This window comes from Rhagoletis zephyria, unplaced genomic scaffold (genome assembly GCF_001687245.7).
Source record: "Rhagoletis zephyria isolate East Lansing unplaced genomic scaffold, Rhagoletis_zephyria_1.1 Rzeph_scaffold_01898, whole genome shotgun sequence".
Lineage (NCBI taxonomy): Eukaryota > Metazoa > Arthropoda > Insecta > Diptera > Tephritidae > Rhagoletis > Rhagoletis zephyria.
The window spans coordinates 57,699-75,244 of record NW_016158982.1 but is presented as its reverse complement, the minus strand read 5'-3'; the positions used below and the strand labels follow the sequence as shown (position 1 = coordinate 75,244).

Here is a 17,546-nt window from a genome sequence, read left to right as displayed (position 1 = left end):
AAGTTGCGTTCACAGTCACCCTGTATGTCAACATTTGGTTCACGATTATCACCAACGAGCGATCCATGCCTAGGTCCGTAGGTGCCATGGTATTTGTATTGGGTAAAAAGTATGTTATTAACTACGTTTTCAATATCTAGGAATGCTATCAGCGCATGTATATGTATAAGGCTAGCGACTTTTCAATAAGCGATACTCATGACAGACTAATTTGGATGATAGGCGATGTCTTTTCCGCCTTGGGTATAATGACCACATCTGATCCCCTCTAGCGCTTAAGGATGTAGTTAAATATGAGAACTCCTCAGATAATTTTAAACAGCCAGTTCGACCTGTGCTCTATTGATTTATGCATTTGCATTGCTGCAAGACCATCCCGATCTGTTGATTTGTATGTGTAAAAAGTCGATTTTGTCTATATGACCTCGTCTAGGGTGATCAGATCCGTGTTAGGAAGTTGAACACTAGCGCCAAGCGGTTTGTACGAAAGAAAGTGTATTTTCAAAGAAGGCCGAGGTTCTGCTCCATCGTCTCAGTCAAAGAACCATCAGACTTCATCAAGCAGCTCGGCGTTCCGCGGTCTGAGCTGGATAAGATGCTAATGAGTGCTGTACCCTCCGAGACAGCGACTGTTTTGATTTGACCTTCAGCTTCACTAGTGACGGCGTTGGCACCTCTCGGTCGTGCGCTAAAGAGATACGGACCAGTCGGTACTAATCTTAACCCTTATATTGAGTGTCTCACAATAGAAAGCTTTGATATTAATAATACAAAAAACGTTTTCCTAAATACGAGCTGATCAAACGAGTCAAAAACATTCTGATGCTTAAAAAGCCTTTTTAAACATTTCTTTTAGTGAAAAGACTGCGGCGTAAATTAAGTTTATCCATTCGATTAAATATATGTTCATATGTAAGTTTAAACGGGTATCAGTTTGTGTGTATAGATTCGACGAACTCATTAGCAAATTACGACCCTGAACCAATTTTTAACTATGTTGCACTTTATCATTATTTTATTTGCAAATAAAAAAAGTCTATAATCAAATCCTAATATAAAAGATAATATTATCAAATATATTTCGCATAATTTTATCAATTAATTATTGCCATTGGGTGGCTGAGTATATAAACCAAATTCATTTCCTTAGGAGTTCAGTCAATTGTTAAACCGCTTTGAATTAAATAAATAAAAATTTGTTAAATATTTGCCAAACTCTAAAATAATAAGCAAAAATGAAATTTTGGTGTTTTGTATTTGTAACGGTACGTAACAGAATAAAATATCGATTAACCACTGACAAATTACCAGTATTTATAATAAAAAAAAATCTACCCAACAGTGCTGCGCCGTCTCACTTGTGGCCTCGCAAACTTGTTCAGATTCCAGTGTGGATTTTATTTGTCGCACGGATCTAAATGTGGGAATCTGCTTGGAGACCAATGCACAATCAGCTGGCGAAATATTAATAAATTGTGCAACTGATTTAACATGCAATACTCAGAATCCAATGAATGGTTGTGTTAGTACGGCATCAGCATCAACGGCAATTTCGACCACCAGTACGCGCGGCACTTGTGTGGATAATTTATTGAAAAAGGCCAAAAGCAATTGCAGGAATTACTATAAATGCCTTAAGGGTGCGATTAGAACGTATACCTGCCCAACGGGAACTTGCTTTAGCGATGATAGAAAAGCTTGCATGATCGGTAGTTGTGACAGCAGTGGCGATTGTACGAGGACATAAATAATGGCCATGACTAGATGTATGTTCGTACAAAAAAAATAAATAGTTATAATTAAAATTTTGCATATTAATGATAACAAGAATCAATATAGAATTTTCGCTATTGATAATTAATTGTGACAGGGTTATTGGTTTCTATTTTCAGCCGCTTTAGAGTTACATCATTGACTTTTTATCGTTTTTTGAGATAAAGCTACCGCGCCAAAGCTTTTGCCTGATTAGCGAATGGGGTCGAAGTTCTGTTATCGTATTTTAAAGACTGCAATATCAGCGGATAGACACCAATCCTATCAGTATTTCAGCGCAATGCACTCTTTAATCCATATACAAGTGAGGTGGTGTTACCAGAGCAGCTGATTTTTCGCGACTTTAAGCGATAATCTTAATTTGGTTTGGTACGAGTCTGTTTGCAATGTACAAACCAGAGCTACTAAAAATAATCGTTTCATAAGCAGGTTGAGAATTTCAGGCATGTATAAAAGATTGGCATTTATTTTAATCATTGGAACTAGCTAGCAAAAGTTGTTATTCTGCAGGTCCCAAAGCTCCTTGTTGCTTACCTATAAATATGACACAAAAATTTTTGAGGAAAATACTCGTTTCCTCTGGTCTATTTGAGAGGCGAGAATAGGCATCGAACGAAGAACAGTATAGAGTCACTAACACTACTTCTACTTCTCACGAAATCGGAATAGCAAAGAGTTACCTTAGCGAAACTTGAAACCTTACAGCTATTGTTTCAGGCTTACTAGAAAACTACCGCCTGCTTAAGGGTTCATCTCCTCTTCCTCATGTTCTCTTTGAGCCTACAACTGTTTGCCGGTTTGAGCTGAGACCAAAAATCTTCGCCAATTGCATCCCTTGCGAGATTCCAACAGTTGTTTACACCAATTGTAGACAGCTAATTTGGCACTGCGTTCTTCCACTGCATTCGTGGGCACCTTTATTTTCGTTGTCCTATGGTCCGAATCCAAGTTTTGCTCGTACTTAGGCAAAATCAGTGACAATATTCCATACTTTTCGAGATTCGGAAATATAGCTTTAATATCCAAGGTGGAAAATGTCTGTAAAATTTTTTTGTTCATTAATTTTTAATGAGATGCGGCCAACTTTTCAAGCTGAGAGGTGACTGATCGCCAAAGACTTCTGGCAATATGTATACCCTCCAGAGGCTGACACGTGCTGGGGTTAGTCCCTACTTAAGAGCATAAGTATCCAAATTGTTGTCCATGTCCGGTTTGTGCATAGAGCTGCGGTCAAGAAAGGTTGTCTCAAGAGGCTCCCCCCAAAAAAAAACTGGGCCAAATTTTTTAATTTGCTTAGCATCAGTTTGCTGTATGTAGGCGGAGCTCAAAAGTTAACGGCGAAAAAAGACGCATAAAAAAACTTCAGCGTAAAAGACTCTTAACATACTTCGCCGAAGTTTTTCATAAGCATTTTTTTTCGCAAAATTTTTTTACGCGCCTTTTTTGCCGTCAAACACTAGCGCGCCTTTATTAGTGTGTGGTGACGATACGTCTTAGCCAACGGAACTATACAAACCAGGCAAACAATCAGATCACCTAACGGCAGCTATACCGGTGTTGAAGAGGAAAGGATACTTGGCCGGCTTTCTGTCCACTCCCACTAAACGAAAGACGGAATCACAAAAGTTCAGACTTTTTCCATCAGACTGGGAACTGGCAAGAAAGCTATTCACTCGGCGGTCTGTCGGAGAGGCGTTGGATTCGACATTGAGGGAGCCTTTTACAATACGTAACATCATTAGAGAAAAGAAATGCCAAGCTGCTTCAAACAAGAATTGCTGTTACAAACGACAAAGGGATGTCCACAAGGAGCTATAGTGTTATCTCTACTGTGGAGCCTTGTACTGAATAAACTTCTAAAAATAGATGATAGGTTATAATTGCCAGAAAAGAGTTCGAGAGCCCCCTCTGCGTTAATCTACAAAGAGGTCTAAACTTAATGAAAGGTTTATGCGTCAGAGTGGCTCTTAATACCTTTACTAGAAGAATAATTCTTTCAGGTACGAGGAATATATGTACATAACTTTGAGTGAGGTCATTGTCAACGTCGCTACGTACTTTGAAGTATCGCAGTCTAATACTGGTTCTTTAAACCAGACCTAGGTTAGGTTATCCTGGCTGCCCTCATCCCGTACAGGAAAAGGACATACTTAGGCGTCCATGGACCCATTGTGATGCCCAGATCTACGAAAATTCCAATGAAAACTCTAAACCACCATCAGGTAATGAAGCAGGCATCTTTGAGCCCAGGATGGGACTATTGACGAACAATTTTCAAGCGGTGGGGTACTTAAGACTGTGTAGTGGTTAAATCCTCTCTAGTTATAGAGTGCATTGAAAAATTTAACGCTCTGTTTGAACACAATGATATCCGACTGCTTTGGGAACCAGGTTACAAGAGCTAGGGGGACACCGCGAGGAAGCGGACGGACGGATTAGCCGAAGAAGGCAGTGACCTAAACTTCTATATATAGTGCTTAAGCTGTTCCTTACAGTAGGTAATGAGACCGACAGAACGACATTGGCGAAGCATCACAGGACTTCACCAAACCAAAAGCTTATTCGGGTGTACAATCGGAAGAGACCTAGACTTCTAATTTACCACCCTAAAGAGAAACTACACTTTATAACAAAAATCCTTACCAGCAAACTGCCGAGTAAGAAGACAACTGTATAAGTAAGGGATATAGTTAAAAAACTCCCTTGACTTTGGGTCTCAGCATATTCCTTGAGTGTGAAGCCGTTTCAAGACTCTATGTGGCCAAAGAATGAGCATCCCCACAAGCTTTACTAAATTTTCTGAAAAATATAGGATGAGACGAAGTGTTTTGAATAGTAGCCCAATATATCCATTGAGTCGTAGTGCATACCACTTTTTAGTACTTGGCTCTCTAAGAGCAGTAGTTTTCACGGTTTTCACAGTATCTTCCGCGGCGAAGCCTTGAACCACTGTAATCGCGTCTATCGCTATTGGGAGTACAAATGTAGGTAGATAGATATGTTTCAAAATTAATTAAGTAGCGAAAGGTACTAGTTGTGCGATTTGCTAATCTGGTATTCTTGTTGAGATAAAAGTAACATTGGAGACGAATTGCGAATTCCAAAAACTTTAAAAAGAAAGTACTTGGCGTCTGGCTTAAATAAATAACATTAGTAAAACTTTGTAATTTGTTTGAAATACACGCAGATCCCCCACGGTAAAAAATGCGCAATACTTTATATTTAACACTCTGCCTATGGGTATGTATTTTTTTCATAAAAATAAGTATTTAAATACCTAAAAAATATTTCAAACATGTACGACTATTTATGAATGGATACACTCATTACATAAGTGCACTTAAAATTTCTACTCCAGTTTCTGCTTGCCACCTGCACACACTCCTTCGTACAGGCGAGGCACCGACATAAAGGTCAAGGATCTACTGCTGCCACTACTATTTTCCAATGTCAAACACCTGGCTACTTTCCTGATCCATACAATTGTCAAAACTACTATAAATGTCAAAGTGGCGGCACGTATACGCGTTATAAATGTGGTTCACGTCAACGTTACTCCGTACAAATGCAATCGTGTGCATTGTCCTCTAACGTAGTTTGTTATGATCCCGCATTTCGGTGCACAGCCGTGGGTGATCAGGGCGCCTGGCCCGGCGATTCGCGCATATTCTATACATGTCAGGCTAGTGGAAGTGATGGGAGGTTGCAGCCAGTGCTATTTAAATGTCCGGATGGTACCTCGTTCGATGGAGCTGCGTGCGCATGAAGGATGAAGCGAATGTGAAAAAAATAATAATGAATAATGGAGAGAAATAAAAGCACATTTGGTTTGTAGGTATGAAAACTGAATTTCCAGTTGAATTTTTATTCAATAAAAAGCATTGTTTTTGTGTCAAAACCAATAATAGTCTAAAAAAATGTTATTCAAGGAAGAAATAAGGAAGAATAAGGCAGATAAAAGTGATGGCATTGAGTAGAAATATAGAAACTGAAAAAGTGAAGAAAGTAGTAGAAAATTTGAAAAGTTAGTGGAAAGGTAAAAAGTAGAAGACGTCATAAAATAAGTTGGAAACTAATTCAAGAAGAATAAAATAGTGAAGAAGTTGAATTAAAAAAAAAATGTTAAAAATATTTTTTAAAGAAAAAAAGTAGTCGGGGAAAAAGTAGTATGTAGTAGCAAAAGATTTAAATTAAATTACAGGAAAAGAAGTAAAGCCTTAAAATGGAAATGAGAAAAGCGCATAGATTATAAAAGAAAAATAGAAACAAAAGTGTAGTAAAATTAGAAAAATGTAGCAAACATTGAGAAGTAGCTGAAAGTGCGAGGCTTGTATATGCTTTAGTAAATCTAGAAAAGTTTAGCAAAAAAAAATAGCTGAAAGTGCGAAATTTAAAACTTTTGGTAAAAATGTGTAGGAACTGGATCTCAACAAAAAGGCATAGTATAAAAGAGTAGTAGTAATTTAAGAAAAGTAGTTGATACTTAAATGGCAGTAGCAAAATCAAAGTTCTAAAATATGTAGATACTCAAAGACAGTAGCAGAAAGTTAAAAATAAGTAAATGTTTTAATAGAAGTCCGAACACAAAGCCATTGGTGACAGTTAGAATTGTAAACGGTTGTAGGTAGTTGAATTTAAGGAAGTGGTAGAAAAGTTATGCACTCGTTAAACAAATTCAAAACCTGTTGCGAAAGTTAAAATTCGAGCTAAACGATGAGGCGGAGGAAAAGAAAAGTAGTATAAATTAAAAATAGGAGTAGAAAAATGTACGAAAAGTAAAACGCTGTACCAAACAGTTTCCAGATTTAGAATCCATAATAAAGTATAAAGACTAAGAAGAAAGGTAGTAGATTTTAAAAAGAGGTTGCAGTAAAAAGCTACAAAAAAAAACTGTTGGAAAGTTAGAATAAATTATAAAGACGTAGAATAAAAGTGGTAGAATTTGACAAGAGATTGTAGAAGAAAATATAACCCAGAAGTTAAAAGTATTGAAAAATAGTTGTAGATAAAAATTACCACATTTATACAAAACTCGTTTACAAATTTCCGTAAAATTACGAACGCATTTGTTGCTATACAAGCCAGATAAAAAGCAGTAGAAACCATAAAATTGGTGAAACTTATTTTGAAAAAATAATTTAGTGAAAGAGTAGGAGTTGAAAACAAATAGAAACCGGATTAAAAAAATAAAAAAAGGAGTAGAATAAAAATAGTAGAAGGAAAAATATGTTACCCAAGTACAAAAAATTTGGAAGGAAGTAAAGAATGATATGAGACAACTAAGAAAAAAGAAATAGAAAAAGGTAATAAAATGAAAATGTAGTCAGAAAAGGAGTTTGTAGAAATACCAGAAAGGAAGGAGTAAAGGAACCAGAAACTAGAAATTAGTAGTAGAAAAAATTGACCATAAATAAAAAATAGTACACATTTATATAAAACTTATTACTAAAAAATTACGCATTTTTACACAAATCACTTAAATCTAATACACCAACGCAGCGGTTTAATCATCGCATTCGCGCACAACAGGATGCAACACGATCGACGCGCCATTACAGCCCGTACGCTCGGATATGAAATCATGGAAATTGCTCTCCAATGCCCACATGAAGCGTTTGTGACCTGGGAGCACCTATAAATAAAATAAAATAACATATAAGAAGCGAAAACAAAACAAAATAAAATAAAATAAAATAAAATAAAAATAAAATAAAATAAAATAAAATAAAATAAAATAAAATAAAATAAAATAAAATAAAATAAAATAAAATAAAATAAAATAAAATAAAATAAAGTAAAATAAAATAAAATAATATAGAGCAAAATAAAACAAAAGAAATAAAATATATTAAAAAAATATATAACAAAATAAAATAATATAAAATAATAAAATAAAATAAACAATTTAAAATCATATATGTTAAATAAAGGAAAATAAAATAAAAATAAAATATAATAAAGTAAAATAAAATAAAATAGAGTAAAACAAAATAAAATATTGTAAAAAAATATAGTACAATAAAGGAAAATAAAATGAAATAAGATAAAATAAAATAAAATAAAATAAAGTAGAAAAGAAAAAATGGGAAACAAACCAAAATAAAACAAAATTAAATACAACAAATTAAAAATAAATAAAATAAAATAAAATAAAGTTAAATAGAAAAGAAATTAAAATAGAATAAAAAAATAATATGTACTAGAAAATAAAAAATCTTGGCTTAAAATAACTGAGTACTATTATTTTCTTACTAACCTGCGTCGACAGACGACAATCACCACCGTGTTGTACATCTTGTAAATTGGCTGCCTTGAAGCAAGTCTCCGAGTTCCACATGTAAATATCATTCTCACCCTTATAACGGAAGAATAAATTCGTGCCACCATCTGCGCCGAGTAGTACCATTTGCTTGCCATAAGGCTTAGCGCCTACGTCCACAATCGAGCCGGCACCCTGGCCAACACGCAAGTACTGACCGCGTATGGAGTACAAACGTGGTGAGCTGAGGTAGGTAAAGTAGAGTGTCGAAGTACCCTCTGAACTGGTTGTAAGTGCCATGTAGAGCACATCTGTGGTGGGTGCAGTGGCTTTGGGCAAAACGATGCGATACGATTTGCTGTCAGAGATATCGTAGACAAGTATGCTGCGCGCACCCGCATCCGCAACGTAGCTATATGAAAGATGCAAAAAAAATGGTTGTAGATCTATGGAGAATATTTGAGAGAAGTTTGTGCCCCAATTACTTACACAAAAGGCTTATTATCCTTTGAATAGTCCACCACAATGAATTGCAAACGAGATTCGGCAGTCACCAGATCACTCAAATCTATGCTTTTTACTACTTTGTTGTCAGCAGTGTTGATTGCCACGATCTTTGGACCGCAGCGACGTATCGGTTGCTCCAGCGTATTTACAAGACCAACGTCCAAGGCCCAAAGAAGACCCTGAAATTAAAAGAATTAAAATTTTCATATTAGTTTTGTAAAATAATGCCTGCAGGGAACCGAGAATTTTAAGGCTAAAACAAAGACATCAGGGATACGATTGGGATCTCTATTCTAGCATATAAACTGCTACTAAATAAAAGATTCATAGAAATTGGTAAAGAAAAGGAGGAGGAGCCAAATTTTTATATTATCAGAACACTTTGGCCAACCATTAATGCCCCCGGCACAAGGCCTCTACTTCACCTAAAGCGGAGAGGCTGAAGTTATTACAGGACATTGTCCGCTTAGATTACACGCAGCTAGAACAACTACTGCAAAAACTCCTGCTAAACTACTGCTAAAAAATCGCGTTGATTTTTGCGAATTTTTTTTTAGAGGCAACTTTTTCGGGTTTTTTAATATAAAAAGCGCAATTTACAAAAACTTGCGTTGATATTTTGAAATTTTGTTGCTGACGGTCTCCCGCGTTCTATTTCATAAGAAATTCATACTTATATGAAAAAAGTGCAAAAATCCGTCACAAAAAAAAATTCTCAGAAATCATAAAATTAAAATTGTATGGGCATACCCAAAAACTTTCTAAAAATTCAAAATAAAAAGTTGAAATTTTGATGAAAATTTGTTGGATTTTTCCAAATTTTGTATAAAGTTTGAAACTGTGATTTACACGATTTTGGTTCAAGCTTAGATGATATTTTTACATAAAAAAAAAAAAAATTTAGCTCGTAAAACATTACGAATATTTGAAGAAAATTAACACGTGCTCATTTGTTTGCGTCACTGTATATTCACGAAAATATGGACAAAATATTATAAAACTGCGTATTTAGTTTTTTTCTCTGACGATAGGATTTTTTAAAAGGACTTTGAAACTTCTAAATTATGATTTATTCATAAAATTATTTCAAAAATTCAGTGGAATATAGAGTAACAATGTGGGTATCAAATAAAAGAAAAAAATTTGTACAATAAAGATTTAATTTGTTGCATAAGGACGAATGGGTATGGAAAATGAACTTTTAAAATTTTGTCCTTGAATATCCTGCAAAATTTACAATTTTATTTATTGTCTTAACTATATGTTAAGGACTAATATACACACGACCAATTCCTTTTCGTCCCTGTAAACAAAAAAAAATTAAACTTTAATATTTTTAAATTCTACAGAATTTTTTCTTTCGTTTGGTACCCATATTGTTTTTCTATGTTATACTGATTTTTCTATATAATTTTTTGAATTAATCATTTCTTTGAAAACAATCCTAACGTCAGAGTGAAAAACTAAAAACACAGTTTTACTATATTTGGCCCACTGTGAGTATACTGATTGTTTCGTGTGCTTTAAAATTTTTTTGTGGTTAAAAAATATTTCTGGTCTCGTTCTAAAGGTTATATTCAAAAAATAAAATAAATGAATTACAGTAAAATGAAAAAGTTACATAAATTTTTGATTCAGATTTTCATACAATATCTCTAACTGATCGTAATAGATCCTGATAATTTTCAAAAAGTAGTTCTTAGTATATGAAGTATTGTCCTTTGAAAAAATTATTGCACTCGAGGTTAAAATAATATTAAATAAAAAAATTTTTACATGACTTTATGTAGAGTTTGCAAAAAAAATTTCCTTCAAAGTTCAAAAATTCAAATCTTAAAAAAACAGCTTCTTGAAAGCTTCGGGATCTTTTAGGAACAGTTGGGGATATTGTACAAAAAAATAAAGCCTAAAGTCTCTATATGTTTTTGCTTTTATGATTAATTTCATAATTCTGTAAATTTTTTAATTTTCGATTTTTTTTCTATATAACCCTAAATATCACTTGAAAACGATATCACAAAAAATAATAATAAATAAATAAATAATAATTTATGAAATATTCAAAAAATAAACTTGCAAAATCCCGGAAACTTTGAATAAATTTCGAAAAAGCAATATTTTTTTCGAAAAACAATTCTTTTTGCAGAACTTCTTTGTATGATAAAAGAAAAGTTCTGACCAAAATTCATTCAAACCAAAAATTATCGATTCCAAATATTCATCGATTTGATATGAATTGACCCACAAACATACATACATATGTAAATATAAGATATTCCATATATAAAGACCTCACTTTGTTATAAATATTACTGTCAATCATTTCAATAATTCTTCTTCTTAATACAGAGGTTGTATTAAAAAAAGTTATTATTTCCTTCAAATTGTATGTGTATCCAGAAGCATAAGTTATCTACGAAATTTAATAACGCTCACATTTCAATCAACTATAGAAACCGTTGTTTGTTTGCCCAATGATTTCTATGCGTATAACTAAATTTTAATTAAATTTTTGGCAAATAATTTCCATGCGTACGCAATAAAGCTTATAATCGGATATATTTGGTGGCAGTTAAACAGATACATTTAATGAAATGATTTTATGAATTTGATTTCAAAAATACAAACTTTTTTTATTTTACGTAAATTCCACTATTTCATGCAATCACATGCGAGGTACTAGTTTAAGCACGCAATACCAACATTTGGTCAAAAAGTCAACATAAAATTCCACTTGCCATTGTCACTGTCATCGTTTCCAAATGGTGCAGCGTAGCCGCCGTCAATGATCAGCAAATTAACACGCACGCCCGCCCACTCAACAATTTTCTGAAAATTGCAGTGTGCGGAAATATTATTGCAGCGTAATATATTTACTTATGAGTGCATGCATATGCACCTTTGTACATACATACGTATTTACATTTGGATACGTATGTATGTATAAACATATTAAATTTAAATGCATAAAGATTTAAATTTTTGCGTTTCGCAGTTTTATTGCCAGGCGTGATTAAAATACTCAAATAAGTGATTTGCAAACTAAACTTTCTATTATTCTTCTATTATTTCTGTTATTTTTTCTTTATAAAAGTTTAGTTAAGTCTTTACAAAAAACCGAAACTGATTACACAAAGTTTAAAATTTTTTGCAATATTTAAAAAAATTAACAAACTTTCGCAAAAATTTCCGGCTTTTCATCGAACATACAAGCAGTGTTGCCAGGTCATTGAAGTGAGCGTGGCTCTCAAAAATCATCATTTGCTTGTAAAAAATGTCAAAATATTGAAAATTTTTAATAAACACAACCAGGAAGCTCTTTTCTTCTTTTTATTCTAGCTTCTGTTTGCTAGACGTTAAAATAAAAAGTTGAACTCTTTTACGAAATTTTAAAATTCGCATTATTTTAACAAATATATTTTTAATTGCAATAAAATCACATTTTCATTTTAGTTTTTTTTTTTAAGTTTTACAAGCTTTGCTAAAAAACTTATTTATAATTTTCTTCGCTCAATGAAATATATGTCCCAGTACACATCGTCAATGGGTCACAAAAATTGTCAGATCGTCATGGCAAAAAAAAACTCTTCAAAATGCCGACCAAATCGTCAACCTGGCAACACTGCATACAAGACGAATTTCGTATGGAGAAAATTAGCGACATCTTTAACAAAAAAAAAAAAATTGCCAAAAATACCTATTTCAAAATTTCTCTTTAGTGTATTAAAATTAAATTTTTTTAAGAAATCGAACTAAGTATAAACGATTTTGTTAAAGAATAAACTATATTATTATAAAAAAAAACTAAAATTCTATTACTTGTAACCTGGCTTAACGTATATAGCATATTTTTTGGCGAGAGTTGCCACCATTCTCAAAAGTTAAAATCAATTTTTTAATAGGCTAAATAAAATATTACAACATTGTGGGTGAAAAACGAAAATAATACTAAAATGATTTATTTCGAAATAAATTGGAAGAGTGTTGCCATCTGTTCAAAATGAGAAAGTCTATTTAATAAAGAAGTTAAATGAAATATTTTTATCTGATTACCAAACGGGAGAGATTTAAGAAAGCTTTATTTTGAAAATGATTTTTAAGAGGGTTGCCACCGGTTTTTGAGTTCAATATCAATTTAATAAATTTAATATAAATACAGTATTTTATATGACAATAAAATCAACGAGAGGTCTAAGAAATCTCCATTTTTAACATATTTTTGACGAGGATTGCCACCTGTTCGGAAGTTCAAGATGGAATTAATTAACAAGTCAAAGGAAATATTTTACTGTGCATATCAAACGGAAGAGATTTAGTAAGATTTGTTTCTAAAATATATTTGAAGAGGGTTGCCACTTGTTTAGAAATTGAAAATAATATTTACTAATAAGTAATACAAAAATAGGTGTGTACTTTTTTTGGAAACAAAAAATTTTAGGGGGTGAGAGCATTACAATTCTGACTTTTCTTATTTTGGACCACCCTAATGCCCATACGTACATACATGTAAGTAGTATAGAAGCATACCAATTTTTCTTCTTGAAATTTTTTTGTTTTGTTTTCTGAGACATTCTTCTCCGTATCATACTCATCATATTGAACTTCATTGCATTACATACATATTTGGTTTTACTTCTTACTGCGCTCACTTTAACGCTGCTCTATATAAAATAAATAGTATCTGTGTACATAGTACAAATAGTACGATATATATGTGTATGAATGTATGTTAACACGTTGACGCAGTAACCGTGAAACGTGTCAGTTGCAAATGATTGTGTGGCTTTAAATTTCTTTTAGTTGATATGACAATTTCTACTCCAAATTGTGCTTTTTTGGCCCATTGAATGCCGCAAGTGGATTTAAATGTCAATATACTCGTATTAAGAGAGTTTGAGTATGTTTTGTTAGCTAACTAAATACTGTTTTGGTTTGTTGTTTTCTTTTATTTGAGGATCTGACAAGCATTGACTATCTATTAATTTAGATTTCATTTGTTAACAAAAAAAAAAAATCATCGGCATATTTTTTGGCATGTCATAAATAATATTAGGTATGTATGTACATACATACATATATCGGTACAGCTATATTTAAATGTATATAGGTTGCGTGATTTTCAGGCGTTTTCGAAATTTTTAAAGATTTTTCAAGATTTTTTTGGGTACCTGTTGACATTATTTATGTTTTAGTCCTCGGGATTCTTCAGCATGTTAGGGAGTTTTCCGGGAACTATCGTGATTTTTCGGAATTTTTGTACTAAATTTTTTCGCGAAATTAAGGGATTTTTCGGGTCTCCTCTGCATTTTTTTGGGATTTCGAGCCTGGGGTTTGGTAAAATTTTTGCGCAACATTTTGGAATTATTCGCATTTTATTTCTTACAAGATTTTTGGATTTTGTTTTTTTTGCGAGATTAAGCGATCTTTTCTAGACGTTTCTGCACATTTTTCGTGATTCTGATTTCGGGATTTAGAATTTTTTTTTAACCTTCCGGGATTCTTTGCTGATTTTTTGTGCTTCGTGGGGTTTTCGGCAACACTAGATATTTTGCTTGGATTTTTTCTGGATTTTTTCGGAATTTTTTATTTTTGGTGATCTTCGGATTTTTTTGGTGACATTTTTTCGGAACATTACGACATTTTTCTGCATTTTTCCCGAAAATTTAGGTATGCTTCGAGTTTCGCATTTTTAGGGATTTTATACAATTTTTTTAGGACATTCGGGATTCTTCGTGTTTCACTTTTTTGAAGTTTTCGGTATCTTATGGATTTATCGAGACTCTTCTCAAGTTTTGGGACTTTTCGGGATTCTTTACCTTTTTTTTTGGCAATCCTTCGGGATTTTTTCTGAACTTTTCGGAATTATTATTCGGGAGATTAATGAATTTTCTGTTTTATTTATTTCGGGCTTTTTGGCATATTTTGGGACTTTTTCGAAATTTTCCGGACCCTTTCGTGATTAGTTGAAAATTTTCAGTTCAAAAAAAAAAAATCTTAACTAAAATTTTTTTAATGTTAAAAAAAAACAAAGAAACGGGGTGATTTCTTCTTAAAAAATATCAAACAAACTTTGTCTTTTATCGTTTTCTTGAAAACCAAAATAAATTAAGCGGTACTTTTAGCTTAAAATAAAAAATAAAATCAAGCTTAAACAAATTGTTTTGCTTTTTATTGTAAAAGGCGAACGCGGTATGAACTCTGATTTACACAAATATATTTATTGTACACGTAAATGGGCCAAGCCATGTTAAATCGACCAATGGTTAGGATATACCATTTTTAATTTGCATGAATTTTGGCCTGAAATTGTCTTTTATCATGTAAACAAAATTCTGCCAAGGAAAAACAAAATAAGTTTTTGTTTTGTACACTTTCAGGCTAGTCTGATCTATTACTTAGTATACAAAGATATATTCTATAAACTGATGGCAACAAAACTAAATTTTTTTATTGAAAGTTATGCAAAAATTTAAACTTCAAAATTTCCGTAATTTTGTAAGTTTCTTTTTTCAATACCTAAGAAAAGACTCTAGTAAAAAATGGTTCCGGTCTCGTTTTAAAGCTGGTTTTTACGGACATAAAGAGAAAATATATAAACGAAAAATAAAAAATAGAGATTATGAAACTAAAAAATTTTAAAAGCAAAAACATCTAACATTTTTGACTTAATTTTTTTTATACAATACCTCACACTGATCATAAAACATCCAAGGTCTTTTTTTTTAAAGATAAAAATGATTGAATTTCGAAAATGGGGTTTTGCAAAATATAAAAAGTTATGTTGAAAAATATTAGTTAAATTTAAATTTATTTTTATTTTTAATTTAGATTTTGCAATACATTTTTTTTCAAAGTTCAAATTTCATATCTTTAAAAACCCCGATCTTAAAATTTTAGCATTTTTTACATCAGTTAGAGGTATTGTATAAAAAATGTAGAAAATATTTTTTACAAGTTATTGCTTAAACGATCTTTTAACTTCCAAACTCTGTAATTTTTAAATTGTTGGATTTTTTAAGTGTCTTTTTTATAGAGTCGGAAATATCCTCTTTACAAAGCGACCAAGATTATTTTTGTAACTATAATAATTTGAATTGCCCGATCCCGGAAAATGTGAAATTTTGAACTTTCAAAAATTTAATTTTTATTTTCTTTCCTTTGTCAGAATTTCGTTATATGATAAAAGAAAAGTTCAGACCAAATTCCATGGATTGACACAAATATATTTTTCTAGTTTAGAGTGAAATCTTTGCTTAGTCCCCTTTTACAAATTTTAGACGAGAGGAAAAAAACTTATGAACGACACAAAATTCGAAACGATCCATTTTGATTTTTTATAAAAAGTGTACTGGGCAACTTTTCACTCTAAGCTAGCGATTCATGTACATATGTATTTCTAGTTTTCTCTATGTTAAACATTAAAGTCAACTTTTGCATAAAATGCAAAGCAAATTCTTTTTGTCCCTTTTTCTGTTCATAACAGTCACTCGGAGGATGCGAGTAGTATGGCAGCATATGCCTCTTGGCCACTACATACAATACATACGACGGTCGGCAGCGATAAGAGCGTCCCTCTGTGACAGGCGGCGCATCAGACCTTTTTGCATTAAATAAACTAATTCTCGCTCTATGTACTATTTTTCCGTTTTGTTTTTGCTAGTATGTAGCTGGGCATTTTTCGCATTTACCATGGGCTTAAGCAGCGGCAAAGCAAAAACTTTGCAATTGTAATGTCAGTTGCGATGTCAGATGATATCGCATTGTATCTATGTCTTGTCCAACATGTTGTGACCCTCGCCACCCCCCCACACACACACACAATGCCATTGGCAGTGACCTTGTCTGCACTGTCAAGGCGACAACACATAATTTAATATTGGTAGCACAAACACAAACACCAGCGCACTAACATTAGCACACACTAACGCGCAATAGCAAGCAAGCAAACACGCACACACAAACGTACACGTCCGTAGTTATTTGCTATAAATTAAATATTCACTAAATATGCTAGATTAGATAACTAACTAGATTTATTACCAAAGCGCCCCACAGGACCAGGCGTCGTCGTGCAACGCAATGCTCCACAGAGCTACTATGTATGCTCTTGCATTTTGTTACACTCGACGCCACAGCCTGCGCGGCACTAAATGGCATATGCACTTACATTCGCATCCACAACGATATCGACGACAGACTGCAATGCCTGACAATTGCCCTCCTCTTGAATGGCCCAGCATGGATAGGGCGCTATCTTCGCCACACATTCGCCCTTCTTCAGTTGTACGCGTCCCAATGTGAATGGCACACCCTGTTTGTAGCGTGGCAATGCGACGAAAGCGTCATCACGTTGCAGCTGAGCGCGCGTCACGATCACATTGCGCGGCACATAACGGCCAGATTGTACGTAAATGTTCTTGGTCGATTCGCAAGGCCAGCGCAGATTGTTGCCACTTAGCTGGAAGGTGAGTGCAGCCAGTGGGTTTTTGTCGCATTTCCTGCTGCCGCTGTTGCTGTACTTGTTGCTGTTGCTGTTGCCGTTGCTGGCGTAACTGTTGCCGGCATAGCTGTCATTTTCAGTTGATTCGGTTACGTCAGCAGTGTTATCGGACAGGTCGCTATTGTAGGCGGCTAGTGTGTGGGTGGGCAGCAGTGTGGCGACAATAAAAGTGATGGTGGTGGTAAGCAGCAGCAGCCGCCGGGTGTTTGAGTGTTGTGGGTGGTGGGTGGCGGTGGCGCTGGCGATGGCGTATTGCAGTTGCATTTTGTTGTGTCGCGTGCGGGTGTAATTTTCGTAGTTATATAGATTGATTGTTGTTGTTGTTGTGATTTAAATTAGCACTACGATCCTTACTGAGGGTTATTTATATCCAATGTTTATGCACTACGTATTGAGATGCTTTTTATTAAAGCTTTTTTGCATGAATTTGCAGCTTCGTCTTGTTTATTCACTGGAACTGCCAGCAGCGCCATCATAAATGGTGCATTTATAGTGTTTCGTGCTTGG

General features: G+C 33.6%; 3 protein-coding genes across 3 annotated transcripts; 2 read left to right on the top strand and 1 right to left on the bottom strand.

The window, feature by feature from the left end:
• Window positions 1-1,155: 1,155 nt before the first annotated feature.
• Window positions 1,156-1,786, top strand: LOC108365514 (uncharacterized). The gene is made up of 2 exons (XM_017619556.1): window positions 1,156-1,265; window positions 1,343-1,786. Exons 1-2 carry the CDS (start codon window positions 1,236-1,238, stop codon window positions 1,745-1,747), a joined length of 435 nt encoding a protein of 144 aa, XP_017475045.1. The 5' UTR covers window positions 1,156-1,235; the 3' UTR covers window positions 1,748-1,786.
• Window positions 1,787-4,977: 3,191 nt separating this feature from the next.
• LOC108365512 (uncharacterized) lies at window positions 4,978-5,539 on the top strand. Its single transcript, XM_017619554.1, has 2 exons — window positions 4,978-5,013; window positions 5,132-5,539. The coding sequence occupies exons 1-2, from the start codon at window positions 4,978-4,980 to the stop codon at window positions 5,537-5,539; spliced, it is 444 nt and encodes a 147-aa protein (XP_017475043.1).
• Window positions 5,540-7,187: 1,648 nt separating this feature from the next.
• On the bottom strand, window positions 7,188-17,303 carry yellow-g (L-dopachrome tautomerase yellow-g). Its single transcript, XM_017619553.1, has 4 exons — window positions 16,707-17,303; window positions 8,522-8,718; window positions 8,030-8,444; window positions 7,188-7,405 (listed from the first exon to the last, which is right to left on the bottom strand). Exons 1-4 carry the CDS (start codon window positions 17,301-17,303, stop codon window positions 7,277-7,279), a joined length of 1,338 nt encoding a protein of 445 aa, XP_017475042.1. The 3' UTR covers window positions 7,188-7,276.
• Between the last annotated feature and the right edge of the window lie 243 nt (window positions 17,304-17,546).